The sequence below is a fragment of the Oncorhynchus mykiss genome, chromosome 13 (genome assembly GCF_057628025.1).
Source record: "Oncorhynchus mykiss isolate SJ-2025 chromosome 13, ASM5762802v1, whole genome shotgun sequence".
In the NCBI taxonomy this organism is placed as follows: domain Eukaryota; kingdom Metazoa; phylum Chordata; class Actinopteri; order Salmoniformes; family Salmonidae; genus Oncorhynchus; species Oncorhynchus mykiss.
Genome location: NC_143034.1, coordinates 10,234,453 through 10,258,410, shown reverse-complemented (window position 1 = coordinate 10,258,410; position 23,958 = coordinate 10,234,453). Strand labels below are relative to the sequence as shown.

Sequence of the window (23,958 nt, the reverse complement as noted above, 5' to 3'; positions counted from 1 at the left end):
CAAAGCAACTTTTTACTCAAGCTGTTTTTTATTAAGGGTCGATAGTTCCATCTTGTGGTTGAACGGAGCTACTACACCTATTGCAATCTCTTCAGTTAGGTTAGGTAGTGATAATACAATCAGGTATTCTGAACGATTCCCACATTTAGCACTAAGCAGCATGAACAGTACGGTAATATTCCGTTTTTACATTATGGTGTGTCTCAGAACGCTGACATTGAATCACAAATAAACACAAACATAATGACACAGAAAAAGATGACATAAAGCTGAATGTGACATTTAAACCTATTAAAGGCAAACCTGACTAATTTAAAGGGTTTGGAAGTTTAGCTGTATCTGTGAGCTATTGGCTAGAGCGCACGTGCCAATTTAACGCAACAGTTTTTTATAACAAAACCATCAGTAGAGTTGAAATTGTGATGGAAACACATTGAACTTTAGGTTTTTATTTGGGTACATTAAAACATGAGCAAAAAATGACATTTTGTTTTAGCTAAAATAAATAAAATGGGTTTGTTTTTAATAAGAAAAATACCAGATGTTTATCAGTTTCTTCAGATCTACAATGGGGGTCTAGTTGAAGTTAGTTTCTGGACCAGACCAACACTAGAGAAATGACATACATTTTCACAAATAAAACATTCCAAATAGAGGAGTGGCTGTCAGTGTTGTAGTACTTGAGTCCAGTACTTAGACTTGACTCGTAATCAATTCACGATTTTCATGACTTGTGACTCGACTCGACTCGTTGTCAGAAATCTTGCTCTTTTGCATAATTCAACATACTAGAATACAGATGGCAAATATTACATCTATTTAGCCTAACAAAACAAACACTAGCCTGGTTTCCATCCAATTGGCGACAGATTTTCATCAAATATTCTAACATCAGCATAAAGATAATAGTCACATTTTCTCACCAGTTGTGTTTCCACAAAACGGACTCGTTGCAGATATAAATTCAGTGCAAAACAAAATGTAGATTTTTGCTTAGGTTTTAATGTACCCAAATAAAAACCGGTTACTGGCCCAACGCTCTAACCACTAGGCTACCTGCCGCCCCATATGATGATTGCTGATATGATGATTACTATATCAATATTAACACATAAGAGCATTTCCACCAACATTTCTCGCATAATACATTTTACAGACACAAAAAGATCCCCACCTTGTCAAGCATATTTTGTTTTGTCGGCATTTGGAAAGCTAACAGCCAAGTTTACTCACACAAAAAGGTTAGATGGAAACCTGGTTAATGTAAATATTAATTAGATGTAGATGCCCAGCTTGGCAACACAATTATAAGGCCGTGGTCTGGCACTGCACTGTGCTTTGCCTTCTGATGTTCCTTCAGGCTTTGTTTCCATTTAAAACAATTCCCACACTGATCACAGCTGTACGGTTTCTCTCCTGAGTGTCTTCTCTGGTGTTGCTTTAGATTTCCTTTCTCATTGAAGCTCTTCCCACATTGGGAGCAGTGGAAAGGCCTCTCCTCTTTGTGTACTTTCTGATGTTTCTTTAGGTCTATTACCCAACTGAAGCTTTTTCCACATTGGGAGCAGTGGCAAGGCTTCTCTCCTGAGTGTTTTCTCTGGTGTTGCTTTAGATTGCCTTTCTCATTAAAGCTCTTCCCACATTGGGAGCAGTGGAAAGGCTTCTCCCCTGTGTGTGTTCTCTGATGTTTCTTTAGGTCAGCTTTCTTACTGAAGCTCTTCCCACAGTGGGAGCAGTGTTGTGACTTTATTCCTGTGTGGTGTGACTTTAATCCTGTGTGAGTTAGCTGGTGTCTCTTCAGATATGATGACACACTGAAATACTTCCCGCACTCTGAGCAGTGGTAAGTCTTCTCTCCACTGTGTATTCTCTGATGACGCTTAAGGATTCCTTCCAATTTAAAACTCTTCCCACAATGATTGCAGCTGTATGGTTTCTCTTCTGTGTGCATTACCTGGTGCTTCTTCAGATATGATGACAGACTGAAACCCTTCCCACACTGAGAGCAGTGAAAAGGCTTCTCACTTGTGTGAGTTAGCTGGTGTGGTTTTAAATGTGATAACTGATTGAAACTTTTCCCACACTCAGAGCAGTGGTAAGTCTTCTCTCCTGTGTGTATTCTCTGGTGTTTATTTCGATTTCCTATATCACTGAAGCTCTTCCCACACTGAGAACAGTGAAAAGGCTTCTCTCCTGTGTGTATTCTCTTGTGAGCCTTTAAGGTGTCTACACGACAGAACCTCTTCCCACACTGAAAGCAGTGGTACGACTTCTTTCCCGTGTGATTAAGCTGGTGCGTCTTCAAGCTGCTTGGGGTCTGAAAACTCTTCTCACAATGAGCGCACGGGTACATTTTCTTTATTTTGAGAGTCTGTTGGTGTGATTTGAAGTGAGTTGGACAAATAAAACTGCCTCTGCAATCTGAACAGGGGTGGGGCCTACAAGTGTGCCTTTTCAACTCCTCTGGTTCATAGAAACCAGTGAAGCAGTCCATGCTGTTGTGGTGTTTCTGTCTTGAGTTCCTATGCCTGCGTTTATGGTTTCCTGATGCTGTGGTACTGGGATCGCTGTCTGAGCCTGGATGGGAGCTCTCTCCTGTGAGAATATGTTAGAATCAGTAACATTGAACATTGAAAGGGGCTTTAAAAGTATTTTGATACAAGCAGAAGCACTACAAATGTTCTGGAATCCCCTGTGGCTGCCAAGGCACCAACCTCTCTCCGTACTCCACACCTGAACTTACCTGGGTCAGGGATACTATCTACTTCCTCCTCTTCCTCTAGATCTGGAGCAGACACTTCCCTGTTCTCCTCTTCTTCTTTGGCTGCTCTCTCCTGCTCTTCTTTGACTGCTCTCTCCCCCTGCTCTTCTTCTTTGACTGTTCTATCTTCCTGCTCTTCTTCTTTGACTGTTCGCTCCCCCTGCTCTTCTTCTTTGACTGTTCTATCTTCCTGCTCTTCTTCTTTGACTGTTCTATCTTCCTGCTCTTCTTCTTTGACTGTTTGCTCCCCCTGCTCTTCTTCTTTGACTGTTCTATCTTCCTGCTCTTCTTCTTTGACTGTTCTATCTTCCTGCTCTTCTTCTTTGACTGTTTGCTCCCCCTGCTCTTCTTCTTTGACTGTTCTATCTTCCTGCTCTTCTTCTTTGACTGTTCTATCTTCCTGCTCTTCTTCTTTGACTGTTCTATCTTCCTGCTCTTCTTCTTTGACTGTTTGCTCCCCCTGCTCTTCTTCTTTGACTGTTCTATCTTCCTGCTCTTCTTCTTTGACTGTTTGCTCCCCCTGCTCTTCTTCTTTGACTGTTCTATCTTCCTGCTCTTCTTCGACTGTTCTATCTTCCTGCTCTTCTTCTTTGACTGTTCTATCTTCCTGCTCTTCTTCTTTGACTGTTCTATCTTCCTGCTCTTCTTCTTTGACTGTTTGCTCCCCCTGCTCTTCTTCTTTGACTGTTCGCTCCCCCTGCTCTTCTTCTTTGACTGCCATCTCTACTTCCTTTTTGACTTCTCTCTCCTCCACCTCCTCTTTGACTGCTCTCTGATCAACCTCTATCTCCTCCTCGATTCCGCTCCCCTCCCATTCCTCTTTGACAATCACATTAAGTTCCAGTGTTTGACTGCAGTCTTCCAGCTTCACTGAGACCATCTCTGGACCCTGCTGTGAACTTCTCTGGGCTGGAACACCACAGCCAGAACCCGGGGACTCTGTGGACTTGGGTACAGACATTGAAGGCTAGAGATGGATCCAAAAGAGGAAGCACATGTGAAAGGTGAGTTTCACAAAATACTGGAATATACAGCTTAGCAAATAAAGGAATAGACCATGCTAAATATTCCATGCACTAGGAATTCCTGCTAATAAAATGGAACTAGCTAGCTCACGTTGCTATGGCGATGGCAACGACAGCTAACGTCAGTAATGTGGAGTTATTATTTGGGTTATCTTTAGCTTGCTGACCAGCCCTTAAATCATGAATCTCTGTTCCAGTACATTACACAGAAGACTCAATGGACGAGGGTATCTTCTGTAGGAGGGAGATTAAGAGCCCCGACGCTCGGTCTGAACATTAACACACATCGCTTGCGGTATGGTTTTGGAAGTATAGGACCTTATATTTCATATCGGGGAGAAATAATAATAATTAAAGGTTTTATTTAGATTTATTTCGATTTTTCAGGAAGTGATGCAACACCCCTACTTCCCACGGCTATGCCTGTATAAGGTCCTTGGACCTTAAGGAGTACTGTGGTCAAGTGAGCTGACACTTGCGAAACACAGTAAAGCCATCGCACTTCAGTGTCCTCCTGAATTTTTGTGCGTGAATACTCAACACTTTACGGTATCGCGTGTTTTCTGGTAGGGAAAGAGGATACCGAGAGCAGCTGCACAACAAGTGTAACGGATGTGAAACGGCTAGCTTAGTTAGCGGTGCGCGCTAAATAATCGATGACGTCACTTGCTCTGAGACCTTGAAGCTCTGCAAGGGCCGCGGCTTTTGTGGAGCGATGGGTAAACGATGCTTCGTGGGTGTCAGTTGTTGATGTGTGCAGAAGGTCCCTGGTTCGCGCCCGGGTATGGGCGAGGGGACGGTTTAAACTTATACGTACATTCACCGAAATGTGTCTTCCGTATTTAACCGAATCAGGGAAGTTTTCAAATACATTGTCCTAGAGAGATTTACACGGTTATCAAAACGTCACGCCTGTGTAAGCCTACACGAATTAGGCCTTAGTTTCCAAAAAAAATCCCCTATGGGAAAAAAAATGTATGATGGACAAACGACTGGAACCATTTCCCCTCACTGTGGTACTCTACAGGGGGAGAAGAAATGCGTTGTCATGGTAATTTCAGTAAACAAACGGTGCAAATCAACATCCGGTTGAAGAAAACACTGCTGCAGAAGGCAATATTTTAAATATTTTAACTCTTGCGGTAAATTGCGTCTACGGTGGCGGCATTTACCGTCGTGCTCTCATTGAACACAATGGCATCCGGTGGCCGTGAGTTATACCATTTGTATTGTGGAATATTGAATAGGTGTGCTTCAAACTGTCTGCTTGGAATGATTTGCTGCTATAGTCTATCGGTGCATCCTATTCAGTTTCCCTACTAGAAAACAAGACATACCGTAAAGTGTTGTGTATTCAGGCACCGTATTCAGGAGGAGAATGAAGCGACGACGGGTTGACTGCGTTTTGCGAGTGTCGGCTCACTTGACTGCTAGATAAATTACGAGCAATATAGTTTAAAGTAAACGAGTTCTAAAACTTACATTTGATTTGTAATCACTAAAATTACTAATGATTATTGAAAGCAACCTATCTATCGGTTTAGTTAGCCATGCTAACTTACTGGCCAGTGATCCGAGTAGCCAATGGATTTATGTCATCTTAAAAATGAACGATTCACACTTCACATTTTTTTTTACATCGTCTTAACAAATATGGTGATTCACAACACAGCGTATTGACGATAAGCAAACTTGCTTGATATGGCAGCTAGTTAGATATATAGCAAGTTTCTAATGGCTCGTTAGCAAGCTAGCTAGCTAGATCATTGAATAGGCTAATTGTTGACACGTTGATCTGGTGCACGTGGACAAAAAAATCCGACGACTAAATGATTATTTCTGTATTTGGAAACGTTCTATAATATGTTAGGAAGCTTGATTTTTTACCTTGACACTTGATTTTTGAAAGTTAACAGGTCTTGTTGTTGTAGCCCTCTTTCACCAGAACGAGATATGTGCTCTACCGCGAGAATACAGATCTGCATTCTCAAGACAGTCATGGCTGCGCTAGATGCTCACATTGCGCAACGCCATTAAATATTTACTGTTTGTCTATTGTTGTGACTTAGATGAAGATCCAATTTTATGATCATTTAATGCAGAAATCCAGGTAATTCCAAAGGGTTCACATACTTTCTTGCCACTGTACATACAATATACACAAGATAGCGTATCTATACATTCATAGTTTAAGTTAGATAGATATTAGAGAAGTTACATTTCAACTTCTGTAGGTCCTTCTACCACAGAAATAAACCAAAGGAGGCTGGTGGGAGGAGCTATAGGAGAACGGGCGCATCGTAATGGCTGGAATGGGATAAACGGAACAGTATCAAACATGTGGAAGCTACATGTTTGACTTGGTTCCATTTAATCAATTTCAGCCATTATAATTGGTCTAAAGGGGGAGGGGGCATCCATTTAAGTTGTATGCTTTATTTCAGCAATAAGGCACGAGGGGGTGTGGTATATGGCCAATATACCACGGCTAAGGGCTGTTCTTAGGCGCAAGGCGGAGTGCCTGGACACATCCCTTAGCTGTGGTATATTGGCCATATATCACAAACCCCAACAGTGTTCTGACGAGGAAGCACATTTTATATGCCAGGAAATCACGCCTCATTAGCTCATTGTTATGGGAGGTATCTAAATAAATGTAACTGGGAAACACCTTGAACAAATGCGGCTACTTTGCTGTTATTCTGGCTGCACTTTTAGACGTGACTAAATGTCTTAACAACCGAGCCAATATATCCTCCAAACACGGGCTTCTCTGGCATCATCACTTCACTAACCTGTTGTTGTCGTCTCTTTTCAGAAGCAAAAGAACGTATTCCTGCATAAATTCACAAAATGTATTTTCTTCTTTAATCTAAGATAGTGTTTTATTTTAGTTTTATTTTAGTTTTAATATCTAAATCAGATGTAACTTTTGCCAAGAATGAGATTATTATTAGCCTAATGTACACTTAAAGGCATCTGAAATTATATCGGGGCTCAGCTTTTCCCTGTCCTCTGTCTAACATTCGGGTCCAGAAGATGCGCTCCGTTCATTCTCCAAATGATCATTCTATTGAAGTAATTAAACATGTTACCATAGAATGATCCGATATCACTATATCAGATTCAGTGTTTACTAGTCACATGTACAGGGTTGCAGGTGTGATTGCAGGGTACAGTGAAAATCTTAGGCTTCGAGCTCCAACATACAGGACTAAGTGAAATAAAATCATGAAAATGGTCATAAAAAAACAACAATATTTATCGGGGGTGGAATGTCCATAGAGGGAGTAGCAGGGGGAGCAAGTAGTTGACTAGTGGTGGCTATTCAGCAGCTTGATGGTCCGAGGGTAGAAACTAGTGGCCAGTCTTTGATGCTCCTGTACTGCCCAGGATCAGTGTTGAGGAAGTAATGTAGTAATGTGTTGAGGAAGTCTGTGAGTGATTGAAGCAGGGAGAACAGGAGATGGCTTGGGTGGCTGGGCTCCCTGAGGATCTTCTTGGCCTGGTGTTATAGGTGTCCTGTACTGCCTGGGTCTGTGAGTGATTGAAGCAGGGAGAACAGGACATGGCTTGGGTGGCTGGGGTCCCTGAGGATCTTCTTGGCCTGGTGTTATAGGTGTCCTGTACTGCCCGGGTCTGTGAGTGATTGAAGCAGGGAGAACAGGACATGGCTTGGGTGGCTGGGGTCCCTGAGGATCTTCTTGGCCTGGTGTTATAGGTGTCCTGTAGAGCAGGCAGTGGGCACCCAGTGGTGCATTCGGCTCCACGTATCACCCTCTGAATAGCCTTGCGGTCCACGGCAGTGGGCTCCATATTTCTTCAGCATCCTGAGGTTGAAGAGTCCCTGTCGTGCCTTCTTCATCACGATGTATGTGTGGTTACACCGTTTCAGCTTTTCTGAGATGTGTACGCCGAAGAATTTGAAGTTAATGACGTCTCCATGGCGGCCCCTTTGATGAGGACGGGGGCGTGTCCAGCCTGGTTCCTCCCGAAGCCCACCAACAGCTCCTTTGTTTTGCTTACGTTGAGGGAGAGGTTGTTTACCTGGCACCACGCTGTCAGAGTGCCTACCTCCTCTCGGTAGGCGGTATTGTCGTTGTTGGTGATCAGGGTTACTACTGTCATGTAGTCAGAACTTGATGATGGAATGGGAACTGTGTGAGGTCACGCAGTCGTGGGTATACAGGGAATACAGGAGGGGACTGAGGACACACAGTCCTGGGTATACAGGGATTACAGGAGGGGACTGAGGATGCACCCTTGTGGGGCCCCCGTGTTGAGGATCAGTGTCGAGGAGGTAATGTTGCCTACCTTCACCACCTGGGGGCTGCCTGTCAGGAAGTCCAGGACTCAGTTGCGTAGGGAGGAGTTCAGTCCCAGGGCTGTGAGCTTTGTAATGAGCTTATAGGGCACTATGGTATTGAAGGCCGAGCTGTAGTCGAGATGAACAGCATCCTCACCTATGCATTCCTTTTGTCCAGGTGGGTGAGGGCAGTGTACAGTGAAATGGCGATTGCGTCGTCCGTGGATCAGTCAGGGTGGTAGGCAAATTGGAGAGGGTCGAGTGTGTCGGGGAGGGAGGTGATATGGTCTTTGACTAGGCCTCTCAAAGCACTTCATGATGACAGAAGGGAGTGCTGCTGGTCGGTAGTCATTCAGTTCAGTTACTTTCACTTTCTTGGGCACAGTGAACATCTGGAAGCAGGTGGGTATAGAGGCGTGAGCCAGGGAGAGATTGAACATGTCAGAGAATACCTTATTCAAAGAACACATATACCTTTTTGAATCCAGTTTATTGCTGAGTGCATTCTGGGAAATAAAAATGTAGTCAATTCTTGAATAGCTTTTCTGACTTTGAGGGGGGAAAAAAAGGAGTCGTCTTCTGTAGCTGGGAATAATAATCTCCAGGTGTCCTGTAAATTATTTCTGAAGATACATTTTTTTCACTCCTGGTCTTGCCTGGTCCACATGTCGACATGTTATGAATCAGAGGTTATCACCCTCTTGTCAGTGCATTCGGAAAGTATTCAGGCCCCTTCACTTTTTTCCCACATTTTGTTACAATACAGCTGTATTCTAAAATGAAATTGTAGTTCTCAATGTGTGTAGATTGATGAGGATTTTTTTTTATCACAATACCCTATTAAAAAAAACGGAAATATTACATTTACATAAGTATTCAGACCCTTTACTCAGTACTTTGTTGAAGCACCTTTGGCAGCGATTACAGCCTCCAGTCTTCTTGGGTATGACGCTACAAGCTTGGTACACCTGTATTTGGAGAGTTTCTCCCATTCTTCTCTGTAGATCCTTTCAAGCTCTGTCAGGTTTGATGGGGAACGTCACTGCACATCTATTTTCAGGTCTCTCCAGGGATGTTTGATAGGGTTCAAATACGGGCTCTGGCTGGGCCACTCAAGGACATTCAGAGACTTGTCCCGAAGCCACTCCTGATTTGTCCTGTTGGAAAGTGAACCTTCACCCCAGTCTGAGGTCCTAAGTGCTCTGGAGCAGGTTTTCACCAAGGATCTCTCTGCACTTTGCATCGTTCATCTTTCCCTCGATCCTGACTAGTCTCCCAGTCCCTGCCGCTGAAAAACATCCCCACAGCATGATGCTGCCACCACCATGCTTCACTGTGGGGATGGTGCCAGGTTTCCTCCAGACGTGACGCTTGGCATTCAGGCCAAAGATTTAAATCTTGTTTTCATCAGACCAGAGAATCTTGTTTTTCATGGTCAGAGTCCTTTAGGTGCCTTTAGGCAAACTCCAAGCAGGCTGTCATGTGCATTTTACTGAGGAGTGGCTTCCGTCTGGTCATTCTACCATAAAGTCCTGATTGGTGGAGTGCTGCAGAGATCGTTGTCCTTCTGGAAGGTTCTCCAATCTCCACAGAGGAACTCTGGTGCTCTGTCAGCGTGACCATTGGGCTCTTGGTCACCTCCCTGACCAAGTCCCTTCTACGCCGATTGCACAGTTTGGCCCAGGCGACCAGCTCTAGGAAGACTCTTGGTGGTTCCAAACTTCTTCCATTTAAGAATGATGGAGGCCACTGTGTTCTTGGGGACCTTCAATGCTGCTGAAATGTTTTGGTGCCCTTCCCCAGATCGGTGCCTCGACACAATCCTGTCTCGGAGCTCTACGGACAATTCCTTCGACCTCATGGCTTGGTTTTTGCTCTGACATGCACTGTCAACTGTGGGACCTTAAATAGACAGGCGTGTGCCTTTCCAAATCCTGTCCAATCAATTGCATTTACCACAGGTGGACTCCTCCAATCAAGTTGTAGAAACATCTCAAGAATGATCAATGGAAACCTGCACCTGAGCTCAATTGAGTCTCATAGCAAAGGGTTTGAATACTTATGTAAATAAGGTATCTGTTTTCTATTTTTAATACATTTCCAAAAATGTAAAAAAAAAAGAGACTGTTTTTCGCTTTGTCATTATGGAGTATTGTGTGTAGATTTTAGTATTTTATTTGATCAGTTTTAGAACAAGGCTGTAACGTAACAAAATGTGCACAAAGTCAAGCGGTCTGAATACTTTCTGAATGCACCGTACAGCGATACGATAAGGTCAATGTCAGACAGACCGTTCCATATTCAGACTCATGCCAAAGCAGCCCCCCACACAATGATAAACCAACCTCTCACACCACCTGGAAGGTGGTATTCATCCACTTCACTGACCTCTCTTCAATCAGGTCAGTTGGGTGGTGGCAATTCAACCAGGCATCCTGAACGATGCCCAAACTTTGCACTAACAAGCAAGAAAATGAAGGTAATGTAAAAAATTTGCACAAATAAAATGTTCTCAAAAGGAGAGTAGCTGTCAGTGTTGTAGTACTCGAGACCAGGACTCACGATTTTCATGACTCGACTCTGACATGGACTCGGACTCCACCTGTTGTGACTTAGTTGTCAGAAGTCTCTCTCTTTTGCATAATTCAACATATCTATTTAGCCTAACAAATGTGCAACACGAGCCTGGTTTTCATCCAATTGAAGACAGATTTTCATGTGAATATTTTAAAACCCACATCAATAAAATGTTTCCCACCAAACAGACAGATAACAAAACAGTGCATGATGACAGAGATAAAACATAAAAGCTAATTTTCCATTTAAGGTTTGATGTAACAAATAAAAATCATACTTTTTAAAAAGTTTTTTTTTAATCGCCTAAAAAGGTTCGATGGAAATCTGGTTAGTGTCAATATTAATTAGATATGTAGATGCCCAGCTTGGCAACACAATTATAAGGCCGTGGTCTGGCACTGCACTGTGCTTTGCCTTCTGATGTTCCTTCAGGCTTTGTTTCCATTTAAAACAATTCCCACACTGTTCACAGCTGTACGGTTTCTCTCCTGAGTGTCTTCTCTGGTGTTGCTTTAGATTTCCTTTCTCATTGAAGCTCTTCCCACATTGGGAGCAGTGGAAAGGCTTCTCCTCTCTGTGTACTCTCCGATGTTTATTTAGGTCTCTTACCCAACTGAAGCTCTTCCCACATTGGGAGCAGTGGTGTGGCTTCTCTCCACTGTGTATTCTCAGGTGACTCTGAAGGCTTCCTTCCAATTTAAAACTCTTTCCACAGTCAGAGCAGTGGTGAGGCTTCTTTCCTGTGTGCGTTAGCTGGTGCCCCTTCAGAAGTAATGACTGACTGAAACTCTTCCCACACTGATCACAGCTGTATGGCTTCTCCCCTGTGTGTATTTTCTGATGTTCCTTTAGATTTCCTCCCTTGCTGAAGCTCTTTCCACACTCAGAGCAGTGGAAAGTCCTATCTCTTGTGTGTATTCTTTGGTGTTTATTTCGACTTTCTTCATCACTGAAGCTCTTCCCACAATGGGAGCAGTGAAAAGGCTTCGCCCCTGTGTGTATTTTCTGGTGTCGCTTCAAATTGAATGACGAACCAAATGTCTTCCCACACTGGGAGCAGTGGAAAGGCTTCTCCCTTGTGTGTATTCTCTGGTGATACTTTAAGGCGTCTACACGACAGAACCTCTTACTACACTGGGAGCAGTGGTACGACTTCTTTCCTGTGTGAGTAAGCTGGTGCATCTTCAAGCTGCTTGGTGTCTGAAATCTCTTGCCACATTGACCACACGGGTACATCTTCTTTGTTTTGAGAGTCTGTTTGTGTGGTAGGAGGTGAGTTGGACAAATAACACTGCCTCTGCAATCTGAGCAGGGGTGGGGCCTACAAGTGTGCCTTCTCAACTCCTCTGGATCATAGAAACTAGTGAAGCAGTCCATGCAGTGGTGATGTTTCTGTCTTGAGTTCCTCCGTCTGTGTTGTTTATGGTTTCCTGATGCTGTGGAACTGGGCTCACTGTCTGAACCTGGGTTGGAGCTCTCTCCTGTGGGAATATGGACAGATATATGGGGTTAGGATTAAAAAGGGAACATTGAAAGGGGCTTTAAAAAACTTTTGATGCAAGCAGAAGCCCTACAATGGTTTGGGAATCTCCTGTAGCCACCAAGTCACCAACTTCTCTCCACACCTGAACTTACCTGGGTCACTGATACTATCTACTGCTGCCTCCTCTTCCCTTAGATCTGGAGCAGACACTTCACTGTTCTCCTCCTCTTCCCTTAGATCTGGAGCAGACACTTCACTGTTCTCCTCCTCTTCTTCTTTGACTGTTCTCTCATGCTCTTCTTTGACTGCCATATCTACTTCCTCTTTGACTTCTCTCTCCTCCACCTCCTCTTTGACTGCTCTCTGATCAACCTCTATCTCCTCCTGGATTCCTCTCTCCTCCCATTCCTCTTTGACAATCACATTAAGTTCCAGTGTTTGACTGCAGTCCTCCAGCTTCACTGAGACCATCTCTTGACCCTGCTGTGAGCTTCTCTGGTCTGGAACACCACAGCCAGAACCCAGGGACTCTGTGGACTTCTGTTCAGACATGGAAGGCTAGAGATGGATCCAAAAGAGGAAATACATTTAAGGTGAGTTTCACTAAATACTGGAGCAGCTTCGCTAGTAAAATGATAGCTAGACCATGCAAAATATTCCATGCACTAGGAATATCTGCTAATAAATTCAACTTGCTAGCTCACGTTGCTGTGGCGATGGGAACAATACGGTGTCAAGTCCGATTCAAAAGTCGAACACGCACGAGATGGCTCGCGTGAGCAAACACTGAGTGGATGGGTGGGATTCAGAGATAGATGGGAGGGGTTTATGGTAGCTGAAGGATGGTATTAAAAACGTGTCTACCTCCTTCTAACCACGAGGCTACCTGCCTCTAACCACGAGGCTACCTGCCTCTAACCACGAGGCTACCTGCCTCTAACCACGAGGCTACCTGCCTCTAACCACGAGGCTACCTCTAACCACGAGGCTACCTGCCTCTAACCACGAGGATACCTGCCTCTAACCACGAGGATACCTGCCTCTAACCACGAGGATACCTGCCTCTAACCACGAGGATACCTGCCTCTAACCACTGCCGCCCCAGGGCTACCTCAGTTTGGGAATACTTGCTCTACACCAACTCGAGTCGCCTACACGCCTGACCCCCACCAGTCTAGTCAATAACTAAAATCTCTCCCCAACACAACTCCATGTTTTTGTTTTATGTATCAAAGGGAAAGGTTTGGAAAACAAAAGTTGAATGAAAACACACAGACACCTAAACATCAACACACACAAACAGTACACCCTCCATATAATTAATCCCATAGGCCTAATGGTACTGTAGAGCTCTTTTTACTTGCACACAATATAGCTGGGTCTCCCCCGTCCTGCCCCTAGGGGTCCACCGCCCTGCCCCTAGGGGTCCACCGCCCTGCCCCTAGGGGTCCACCGCCCTGCCCCTAGGGGTCCACCGCCCTGCCCCTAGGGGTCTACCGCCCTGCCCCTAGGGGTCCACCGCCCTGCCCCTAGGGGTCTACCGCCCTGCCCCTAGGGGTCCACCGCCCTGCCCCTAGGGGTCCACCGCCCTGCCCCTAGGGGTCTACCGCCCTGCCCCTAGGGGTCCACCGCCCTGCCCCTAGGGGTCCACCGCCCTGTAGTGCCCCAACACAACCCCACTCAGTTTTAGGATCCTCTACTAAACCCCCTCCTTAACTTAGGTACAATGCTCTCAGTTAAACCAGAGACTGTACAGAAAATGAAATCACCTTGGCTTTTGCTTCATGGTTAATTAGCTTCCTAGCAAGCTGACAAACTAGCTTGCCTCATCATTAGCCTGTTTAATAAGAGAAGACCAAATAATTACTTCAATTTCAACATTGAAATCATTGTTGATTAGCTAGCTGGTTTCTCTACTGAAAAACAATCGTACTTACCTCATTAACTTCACTTTTTACCTTCCCATTTCCTCTTTATTGTAAAAAAAAATCTGGTTGGAGAGCAGTCAAGCCGTAATTGTTCCAAAAACATGACCTTATTGTGTTCCAGTAAACTACTACAGGCTCTGTTGAAAATGATAGTAAGCAGTTGGAAGAGCAAACTGGACAACAGTTAAATTGAATGAAAACATTTGGTGTGAGGGAGAAAGGACGTCCATGTGGGGAGGTGGGTTATTTGTGAGAGTGCAGTGATTTATGCCTCTTCATGTAGTAAGTATTTCTTCAGATAAACACATCTCTGCTCTGGAATGAATTTACTGCCTGCGGAAACGCAGTTGTGCTCGCTCGAAGTCACACTGGCAAGATCTCAAGTTTAATTTGTGCTTGCAGGACCACCGTTATTCTCTGTTGACTCAAGTGTTTGCTCATGAAATGATGTTTCAACGCCTGTTCGACTTTTGAAACGGATTTGACACCAAACAACTATAGTCATGTGGAGCTATTATTGGTTTAGCTTACTGACCAGCCCTTGATCACGAATCTCAGTTCCATTACACAGAAGAGTTATAGCTTTAGCTTACTGACGCATTTTACTGTCACCTTTCTCACTAGCAAGGGACGATATCTAGTTAGACAGCTAGCTAAATTACGAGGAATATGGTTTAGAGTAAACGAGATCTAAAACGGACATTTGATTTTTAATCAGTAAAAGACTAATGATTTGATTATTACTGAAATGATGTTAGCTAGCTAGCCTCCTTGGCTACCTAACAAACGACCTAGCTAGCCATGCTACATTACTAGCTAGTGGTCCGGGTTGCCAATGGATTTGTCATCTTAAAGATGAACACTTCATATATTTGACATTATTGTCTTGATAACTAATATGGTAATTCACAACACACACCGCGTCTTGAAGATAAACAAACGTGCTTGCTAGTTAGCGTCTTATGGCTAGTTAGCAAGCTAATTGTTGACACAATGTTAATTGGGTGGACAAATAATCCGACTCCTAAGTGATGCTTTCTGTATTTGGAAACATTCTATAACATGTTAGAAAGATTGATTTTTACCTTGACACTTGATTTTGAAAGTTGACAGCTCTTGTTGGTGTCGCTAAGTTAGCTAGAGACCCTTTTACGGCAATGTGAACCCAGCGACATTAACCACGCGATCATACGGACTACATTTCAAAATAAAAGTCCTCCTGGAAAAATCTGCGACAGCCAGAAGAGAAAATTTGCCACCCCTTAAGAGTCTGGTTCCTCTTGGTTCCTGCCTTCTAGGGAGTTTTTCTTAGCCTCTGTGCTTCTACATCTGCATTGATTGCTCTTTGGGGTTTTGGCTGAGCATCTGTATAGCACTGTAATTAGCTTTTATTTTGTATTTTATTTTTACATTTGATTTATCTACACGTTTGCTTCTGTACCATTTACACTAAAGCAGTTATCCCTATACAGCTGTTTGCTTCTGTACCATTTACACTAAAGCAGTTATCCCTATACAGCTGTTTGCTACTGTACCATTTACACTAAAGCAGTTATCCCTATACAGCTGTTTGCTTCTGTACCATTTACACTAAAGCAGTTATCCCTATACAGCTGTTTGCTACTGTACCATTTACACTAAAGCAGTTATCCCTATACAGCTGTTTGCTACTGGACTGTTAATTCTATAGAAGTTGTCTCCATTAAAGGGGTGTGATTTGCAGTGCTGTAAAAAATACTTTGAAGTACTACTTAATTCGTTTTTTGTGAGTATCTGTACTTTACTTTTACTTCACTACATTTCTAAAGAAAATTGTGTATTTTTTACTCCATAGTTTTTCCCTGACACTCAAAAGTACTTGTTACAAAAGTACTTGTTACAACTCACACTTTGTGTGTTGGAGTGTGCCCCTGGCTATCTGTAAATAAAGGAAATTGTGCCATCTGGTTTGCTTAATATAACATTTGAAATGATTTATACTAGCAATTCTATTTATACCTTTGACACTTAAGTATATTAAAAACCAAATACTATTAGACTTTTACTCAAGTAGTATTTTACTGGGTAACTTTCACTTAAGTCATTTTCTGTTAAAGCATCTTTACTTTTAGTCAAGTATGACAACTGGGTACTTTGTCCACCACCTGTGATTTGGAGTCCTCAGACACTGCACCAATAGGATCTGGTTGTGTCTATATCAGGACGTTTTTTTGTGTGTGAAAAATCAAGTCAACTGTTACCAAAACTGTATTTTCATTACAGCCATTTGTTACCGTACTGTTGGAACAAGTTGTTTCCAATAAGGGAGGGTGATTTGGAATCCCCAGACTCTCTGCTAATAGGATCCAGTGTCTTACCATCAAAGTTTGTGTTTGTTTAGTTCTGCGGATCGCTACGGCCTTGTTGAAAACACACATTCCTGTGAAAAAGCAGGTGGTAAAAAAACTAAATGACACGTTAGAGACGGTGTTGACTGACAAACAGGTGTTGACTGACAAACGGGCGTTGACTGACAAACAGGCGTTGACTGACAAACAGGCGTTGACTGACAAACAGGCGTTGACTGACAAACGGGCGTTGACTGACAAACGGGCGTTGACTGACAAACGGGCGTTGACTGACTAACGGGCGTTGACTGACTAACGGGCGTTGACTGCCATATAATTGACATGGATGGATGTGCATAGCAACAAGCTGATGGAACCCATTGTCTGCATGGTGAATAAAACCAAAATACAAACGTGCTCATCTTGTCATTATTTTATTTTGTACTTTACATTATACCCTGCATTATAGTAGACCACTGGTTAATACAGACAACAGCCTTCCCTTATGTCTGTCCTCTACTTTTTTAAATCAGGTCATTATTATTATTATTAGTGATGTTTTTACCTTTATTTGACCTGGGGAGACATATTGAGACCTAGGTCTCTCTTTCCAATGTGCCCTGTATAATACAATATAAATATACACATATATACAAACACAGTCATGGGAAGTAAAACATCACAAATCACCCAGAGAAAGTGTTACATTAAGCAGATACGTGGGCAGTCTGGTGAAATTGCATAAATTATGCACATAACATGTTCCAGAGAAGTGTGTGTCTTGCTGGTAATGGAAGTTTAGTTCAGAAAGTAAATTGACTTTATGCAGATAGAAACGGAATGGATTTCTGCAGGATATGATCCACGTGCTGGAACTCTTTAGTACATTTCCATATGAGAATATTATAAGTGAACTTCCAAGTGTGACAGAATAATAACCTGTTGTAGAGCGGTAACACTGCAGCCAGTCGCACATCATCCCCACTGGACACCGGTTTTCAATTCCTGTGTCCACCAGTTTCCTGTGTCCACCCTATCAGTTTCCTGTGTCCACCCTACCAGTTTCCTGTGTCCACCCCACCAGTTTCCTGTGTCCACCAGTTTCCTGTGTCCACCCTATCAGTTTCCTGTGTCCACCCTACCAGTTTCCTGTGTCCACCCTACCAGTTTCCTGTGTCCACCCTACCAGTTTCCTGTGTCCACCCTACCAGTTTCCTGTGTCCACCCTACCAGTTTCCTGTGTCCACCCTACCAGTTTCCTGTGTCCACCCTACCAGTTTCCTGTCGTCTCCTGTGTTTTGGCTGTCTAAATAAAGTGTTAGAAGATCAAATATATATTTTAAAAGAGGTTTAACAGAATAACAAAAAAAAGACAGTCAGTCAATATTAGTCAGATATGTAGATGCCCAGCTTGGCAACTCCATTATAAGGCTAGAGTTGGGCACTGCACTGTGCTTTGCCTCCGTATGTTCCTTCAGGCTTTGTTTCCATTTAAAACAAATCCCACACTGATCACAGTTGTACGGTTTCTCTCCTGAGTGTCTTCTCTGGTGTTGCTTAAGATTTCCTTTTTCACTAAAGGTCTTCCCACATTGGGAGCAGTGGAAAGGCTTCTCCCCCGTGTGTCTTCTCTGGTGTCGCTTCAAAAATAATGACCGACCGAAAGTCTTCCCACACTGAGAGCATTGGAAAGACTTCTCCCTTGTGTGTATTCTCTGGTGTTTCTTTAGGTCTACTGCCTGACTGAAAGCTTTCCCACATTGGGAGCAGTGGTGGGGCTTCTCTCCATTGTGTATTCTCTGATGACTCTGAAGGCTTCCTTCCAATTTAAAACTTTTTCCACAATGAGAGCAGTGGTGAGGCTTCTTTCCTGTGTGCGTTAGCTGGTGTCTTTTCAAAAGTGATGACTGACTGAAATCCTTCCCACACTGGGAGCAGTTGAAAGGCTTTTCTCCTGTGTGAGTTAGCTGGTGTCTCTTTAGGACTCCTGTTTGACTGAAACTCTTCCCACACTGATCACAGCTGTATGGCTTTTCCCCTGTGTGTATTCTCTGATGTTTCTTTAGTTCTCTTAACCGACTGAAGCTTTTACCACATTGGGAGCAGTGGAAAGGCTTCTCCCCTGTATGTATTTTCTGGTGCTCCTTTAGATTTGCTTCTATACTGAAGCTCTTCCCACACTCAGAGCAGTGGTAAGGCTTCTCTCCTGTGTGTATTCTCTGATGTTTCTTTAGGTCTCCTGTCTGACTGAAGCTCTTTCCACACTGGGAGCAGTGGAAAGGTTTCTCCCCTGTGTGTATTTTCTGGTGTCTCTTCAAATTGAATGACCAACCGAAAGTCTTCCTACACTGAAAGCAGTGGTACGACTTCTTTCCTGTGTGAGTAAGCTGGTGCATCTTCAAGCTGCTTGGGGTCTGAAATCTCTTCCCACATTGACCACACGGGTACATCTTTATTTTGAGACTTTGTTGGTGTGATTTGAGGTGAATCGGACAAATAAAACTGCCTCTGCAATCTGAGCAGGGGCGGGGCCTACAAGTGTGCCTTTTCAACTCCTCTGGATCATAGAAACTAGTGAAGCAGTCCATGCAGTGGTGATGTTTCTGTCTTGAGTTCCTCCGTCTGTGTTGTTTATGGTTTCCTGATGCTGTGGAACTGGGCTCACTGTCTGAACCTGGGTTGGAGATCTCTCCTGTGGGAATATGGACAGATATGGGGTTAGAATCAGGAACAGAGCATTAAAAAAAAGGTATAACAATATTTTGAAGATAAATACACAACGCAGAGACAGAGGACGAGAGGTCAATGCAGTACTAAAGGTTAAGAGGACAAAGTCAACAGAGCATTAACGATCAATGGGGACTTATCAATGGAAATAGTTGGTTTTCAGTTCAACATCTGTTAGGAATGTCAGTCTTGAAATCATAGCTACGTGTGGCACTTTCTCATAGGTCCAACCTCAAATAGGATACTTGTTATTTTGCCCATTGGCTAAATTGGTCAACCACAGGCTAGGGCTGGGTTACAAAGTACACCCTGTCCCTTTGTTCTGTGGAGAGAATCACTGAGGAGAGAATCACTGAGGAGAGAATCACTGAGGAGAGAATCACTGAGGAGAGAATCACTGGAGAGAATCACTGAGGAGAGAATCACTGAGGAGAGAATCACTGAGGAGAGAATCACTGGAGAGAATCACTGGAGAGAATCACTGCACTGAGGAGAGAATCACTGAGGAGAGAATCACTGAGGAGAGAATCACTGAGGAGAGAATCACTGAGGAGAGAATCACTGGAGAGAATCACTGGAGAGAATCACTGCACTGAGGAGAGAATCACTGAGGAGAGAATCACTGAGGAGAGAATCACTGAGGAGAGAATCACTGAGGAGAGAATCACTGGAGAGAATCACTGCACTGAGGAGATTCTCTCCATTCTCTCCACTGAGGACAGGGGAGAATGAACATCTACCTCCCCGCACAGTTCGTCCTCTTTGAATAAGAATAAACCTATTGCCCTCCCCCTGATTTGCTTCGGGGGTTTGTGTTATTGAAGAGTAACATCAATGCTAACAGGGGGTTTGTGTTATTGAAGAGTAACATCAATGCTAACAGGGGGTTTGTGTTATTGAAGAGTAACATCAATGCTAACAGGGAGCTTTAAAAGACTTGATGCCAGCAGAAGCACTATAATAGTTCTGGAATCATGTAGTAATAGTAACCAGGAGTAGTAATAATAGTTCTGGAATCCCCTGGGGCCACCGAGGCTCCTCCCTCTCTGTGTACTCCACACCTGAACTTACCTGGGTCACTGATACTATCTACTTCTTTAGTTCCTAGATGTTGAGCAGCTTCTTCCTTGTTCTCTTCTGCTTTCACTGATCTTTCCTCCACCTCTTCTTTGATGCTTATATCCTCCTCCTCTTCTTCTTCTTCTTCTTCGACTGTTCTCTCATGCTCTTCTTTGACTGTTCTCTCCCCATGCTCTTCTTCGACTGCTATCTCTACTTCCTCTTTGACTTCTCTCTTCTCCATTTCCTCTTTGACTGCTCTCTGATCAACCTCTTTTACTTCTATCTCCTCCTTGATTCCTCTCTCCTCCTCCTCTTTGACAATCACATTGAGTTCCAGTGTTTGACTGCAGTCCTCCAGCTTCACTGAGACCATCTCTGGACCCTGCTGTGAGCTTCTCTGGGCTGGAACACCACAGTCAGAACCTGGGGACCCTGTGGACTTGGATACAGACATGGAAGTCTACAGATGGATTCAAAAGAGGAAGCACAACAAGTGAAAGGTGAGTTTCACAAAATCCATTAAAAAAGGGATAAACCATGCAAAATATATGTACTAGGAATCTCTGCTTTAAAATGTATCTAGCAAGCTAACGTTGCCATGGCGAAGGCAATGATAGCTTTATAGCTACTTGTGTGTCATGAACAACAGAGTGAGTAACGATAGTGGAATCGGTGTTTCACCTTCAAATTAAAAGTCCCCCAAAGGAACTGATGCAAACATGCAGATAGTGGAATCCTGCCACAATTGGACAAAATAATGCTAAACAAGTTTGGAATGTTGTTTAAATAAATTCAACAAGACAATAAGTTGTTAATTTGACCCCCCCAAAAAATCTGTTGAAATCACATTGTGAACGTATAGACTTCAACATTGCATTGGGGGCCTTACCTATGGATTTTGGGTCTACGAAATGGTGTGACACCCACAGATTACAATTCTGGAGAAATAACACAAATATTAACATCGTAGCTCTAATTGATGGACTTTAATTGTGAGAAATCACCTCCCCAGTCAGTCTATTGTGTGTATTGGACATTCATATTGCCATGTAGAACCAGGGTCTGTAGTGACGCCTCTAGCACTGAGATGCAGTGCCTTCTAGCACTGAGATGCAGTGCCCTCTAGCACTGAGATGCAGTGCCCTCTAGCACTGAGATGCAGTGCCCTCTAGCACTGAGATGCAGTGCCCTCTAGCACTGAGATGCAGTGCCCTCTAGCACTGAGATGCAGTGCCCTCTAGCACTGAGATGCAGTGCCCTCTAGCACTGAGATGCAGTGCCCTCTAGCACTGAGATGCAGTGCCTTCTAGCACTGCGCCACTCGGGAGCCCAATGACTTGAGATATTACCCTAATAAAAGTTCAGAAACTTTTTTGAAGGTCTGGTGAGGTATGGCTAGTATTAGGCGGTCTATGAAGACACCGCGCTCCACTTCTAGCTAAATCACACGCAATATAGTTTAGTGGCAATCAGTAGAAACAATACAGTGGACTCCACGCCCCTGGTACAGGGAAAAGCTGGGGGGTTGGGCTGGAGAAATGTAACCACTTTCAAATTCAAATCCATCCATTATATCAAAATTATAGTTTTAACCATGTTTTGAGGCTATACAGTATTTTTTTCTCCCCAAACGTTGGCATAAAACAAGGTTGTATTTTGGGTTCTGATGGGGTGCAACAGTTAAACTAAGCTCATGAGACATTTCAAGTTATATTCTTCAAGAATGAATGGAGGTATATATTTAAAATTAATTTACAAGTCCAAGAATGGATGTAGCAACTGCTGATAACCCCTTTAAAGCAAAGGAGAAACATGAACAATGGTTACTGAAATGAAGTTGCCACCTTGTCTATCTAACAAAACGGCCTAGCTAGCCATGCTAACTTACTAGCTATTCAGGGTTGCCAATGGATTTGTCATCTTAAAGATGAATGATTCACACTTCATATATTTGAGAGTGTATGATAACAAATAATATGGTGATTCACAACACAGCGTCTTGAAAATCAACAAACTTGCTTTGATAGCTAGTTAGCTTGCTAACTAGCCATTAGAAGCTAACGACGTAGCTAGCCAGATCAATAGGCTAATTGTTGAGACAACGTTGATCCAGTGGACGTGGACAAATAATCCGACAACTAAATGATGTTGTGTATTTGGAAACGTTATAGAATATGTTAGAAAGCTTGATCTTACCTTGACACTTGATTTTGAAAGTTGACAGCTCTTGTTTTTTATGTAGCTAGCTAGCTAGAGACCACCCTGTATGAGAACGCGATATGTGCCGTCGCCGCGAGAATACATATTGGGTGTTCTCCTGACCGCCATGGCTGCGCTAAATGCGTATTTTGCGCAACTTAACTAAGTCTCTATGAATAGGATATTATATTTTACCCATTGGTTTGGAAGTAATAGAACATTTCAGATCATATGTGAAGCGGCTTGAAGACCCTTTCAGCACTGAAATCACGGTTCCGCACTGACGAAAGAGAGCAACTTCTTCTTCTTTGGTATAATGGCGTCCGCAACAACGATGCTTGCATTCCGCCATCTACAGTACAGGTGGATAATAAAGATCCGAAAAACAAAAAAAGCGTGCTAATTATTTTTATCCGCACAAACTATCAATAACGAAATGTTAATTAAACAAAATCTGCCTGCTTTCTGTTTTAAATCATTTCCCTACACAGGCTCAGACGGATCCTGTGATTGCAGGACATTTCCTGGCAACAGTAGTCCACGCAGTGCTTCTGCCGTTAAGTCTAGGAGGCCCAACAACTTCTCGGCTGCTGATATGTTCTCCAGCTTCTTGGATACTTGTGCAGTACAATTAATAACTGTGGCTATAAATGCTACAAAATCCACCTTCTTCACAATAAGCGTATCCAGATCACTGAATTGATGAATAACATTGGCAACTGGTTGTGATGCATCCACCTCCATACCTTCAGAACTGTGGTCCTTTGACCCTTCAACTCTTCACCGCCTCCACGTAGGAGATTTGCTGTACAGCCCTGATCCTTGACACCTCAACCTCTTTCACCCTGACAGGGCACTCTGGGAATTCAGAAATATGATCTCCACCACAGTTACAACGTTTTACATTCAGACTCGTCAATAACATATTAATTCCGTCTGCAAACACTTGACACATGGTCAAACTGTTTACACTTCTTGCATTGGGTTTTGCACCAACGATCTTACCGCGTATCTTATATATCCCAACTTTACATAGGGTGGTAAATACTCAAACAAACTTAGCTCCTTTCCTCCATTCTCCAGACGGGTCAAGAGACGTGCATCAGCTGCTCCTGGATTGTTTTGCCTAAGATATTGATTATCAATGTCCAACGGGACTCCAGAGACAACACCTTTCACCGGTGCCCTGCTCTGAAAATCACAGCTGTTCACTTCATGCGTGGATAATTCTGCAAGCCACAATGTACACTCCTTTTGCTCTTTAGATACACACGATATTAACACCATACCGCTCCTGGTTACTATGACTACACGATATTAACACCATACCGCTCCTGGTTACTATGACTACACGATATCAACACCATACCACCCCTGGTTACTATGACTATACCACCCCTGGTTACTATGACTACACGATATCAACACCATACCACTCCTGGTTACTATGACTACACGATGTCAACCCCATACCACTCCTGGTTACTATGACTACATGATATCAACACCATACCACCCCTGGTTACTATGACTATACCACCCCTGGTTACTATGACTACATGA

The 23,958-nt window shown here is 43.4% G+C and overlaps 2 protein-coding genes across 3 annotated transcripts; both read right to left on the bottom strand.

Moving 5' to 3' along the window:
* Positions 1-9: 9 nt before the first annotated feature.
* On the bottom strand, positions 10-15,228 carry LOC110487196 (uncharacterized). Of its 2 annotated transcripts, none has more exons than XM_090195054.1 (3): positions 15,166-15,228; positions 2,744-3,728; positions 10-2,595 (listed from the first exon to the last, which is right to left on the bottom strand). In XM_090195054.1, exons 2-3 carry the CDS (start codon positions 3,720-3,722, stop codon positions 1,271-1,273), a joined length of 2,304 nt encoding a protein of 767 aa, XP_090051180.1. In that variant the 5' UTR covers positions 3,723-3,728; positions 15,166-15,228; the 3' UTR covers positions 10-1,270. The 2 variants fall into 2 exon arrangements, with proteins under 2 accessions (XP_090051180.1, XP_090051179.1); XM_090195053.1 differs by lacking the exon at positions 15,166-15,228 and adding an exon at positions 5,674-5,773.
* Positions 10,947-22,703, bottom strand: LOC110485371 (uncharacterized). Its single transcript, XM_090194584.1, has 5 exons — positions 22,393-22,703; positions 20,206-20,656; positions 17,790-19,099; positions 12,305-12,710; positions 10,947-12,150 (listed from the first exon to the last, which is right to left on the bottom strand). The coding sequence occupies exons 2-5, from the start codon at positions 20,648-20,650 to the stop codon at positions 10,973-10,975; spliced, it is 3,339 nt and encodes a 1,112-aa protein (XP_090050710.1). The 5' UTR covers positions 20,651-20,656; positions 22,393-22,703; the 3' UTR covers positions 10,947-10,972.
* Positions 22,704-23,958: the final 1,255 nt, after the last annotated feature.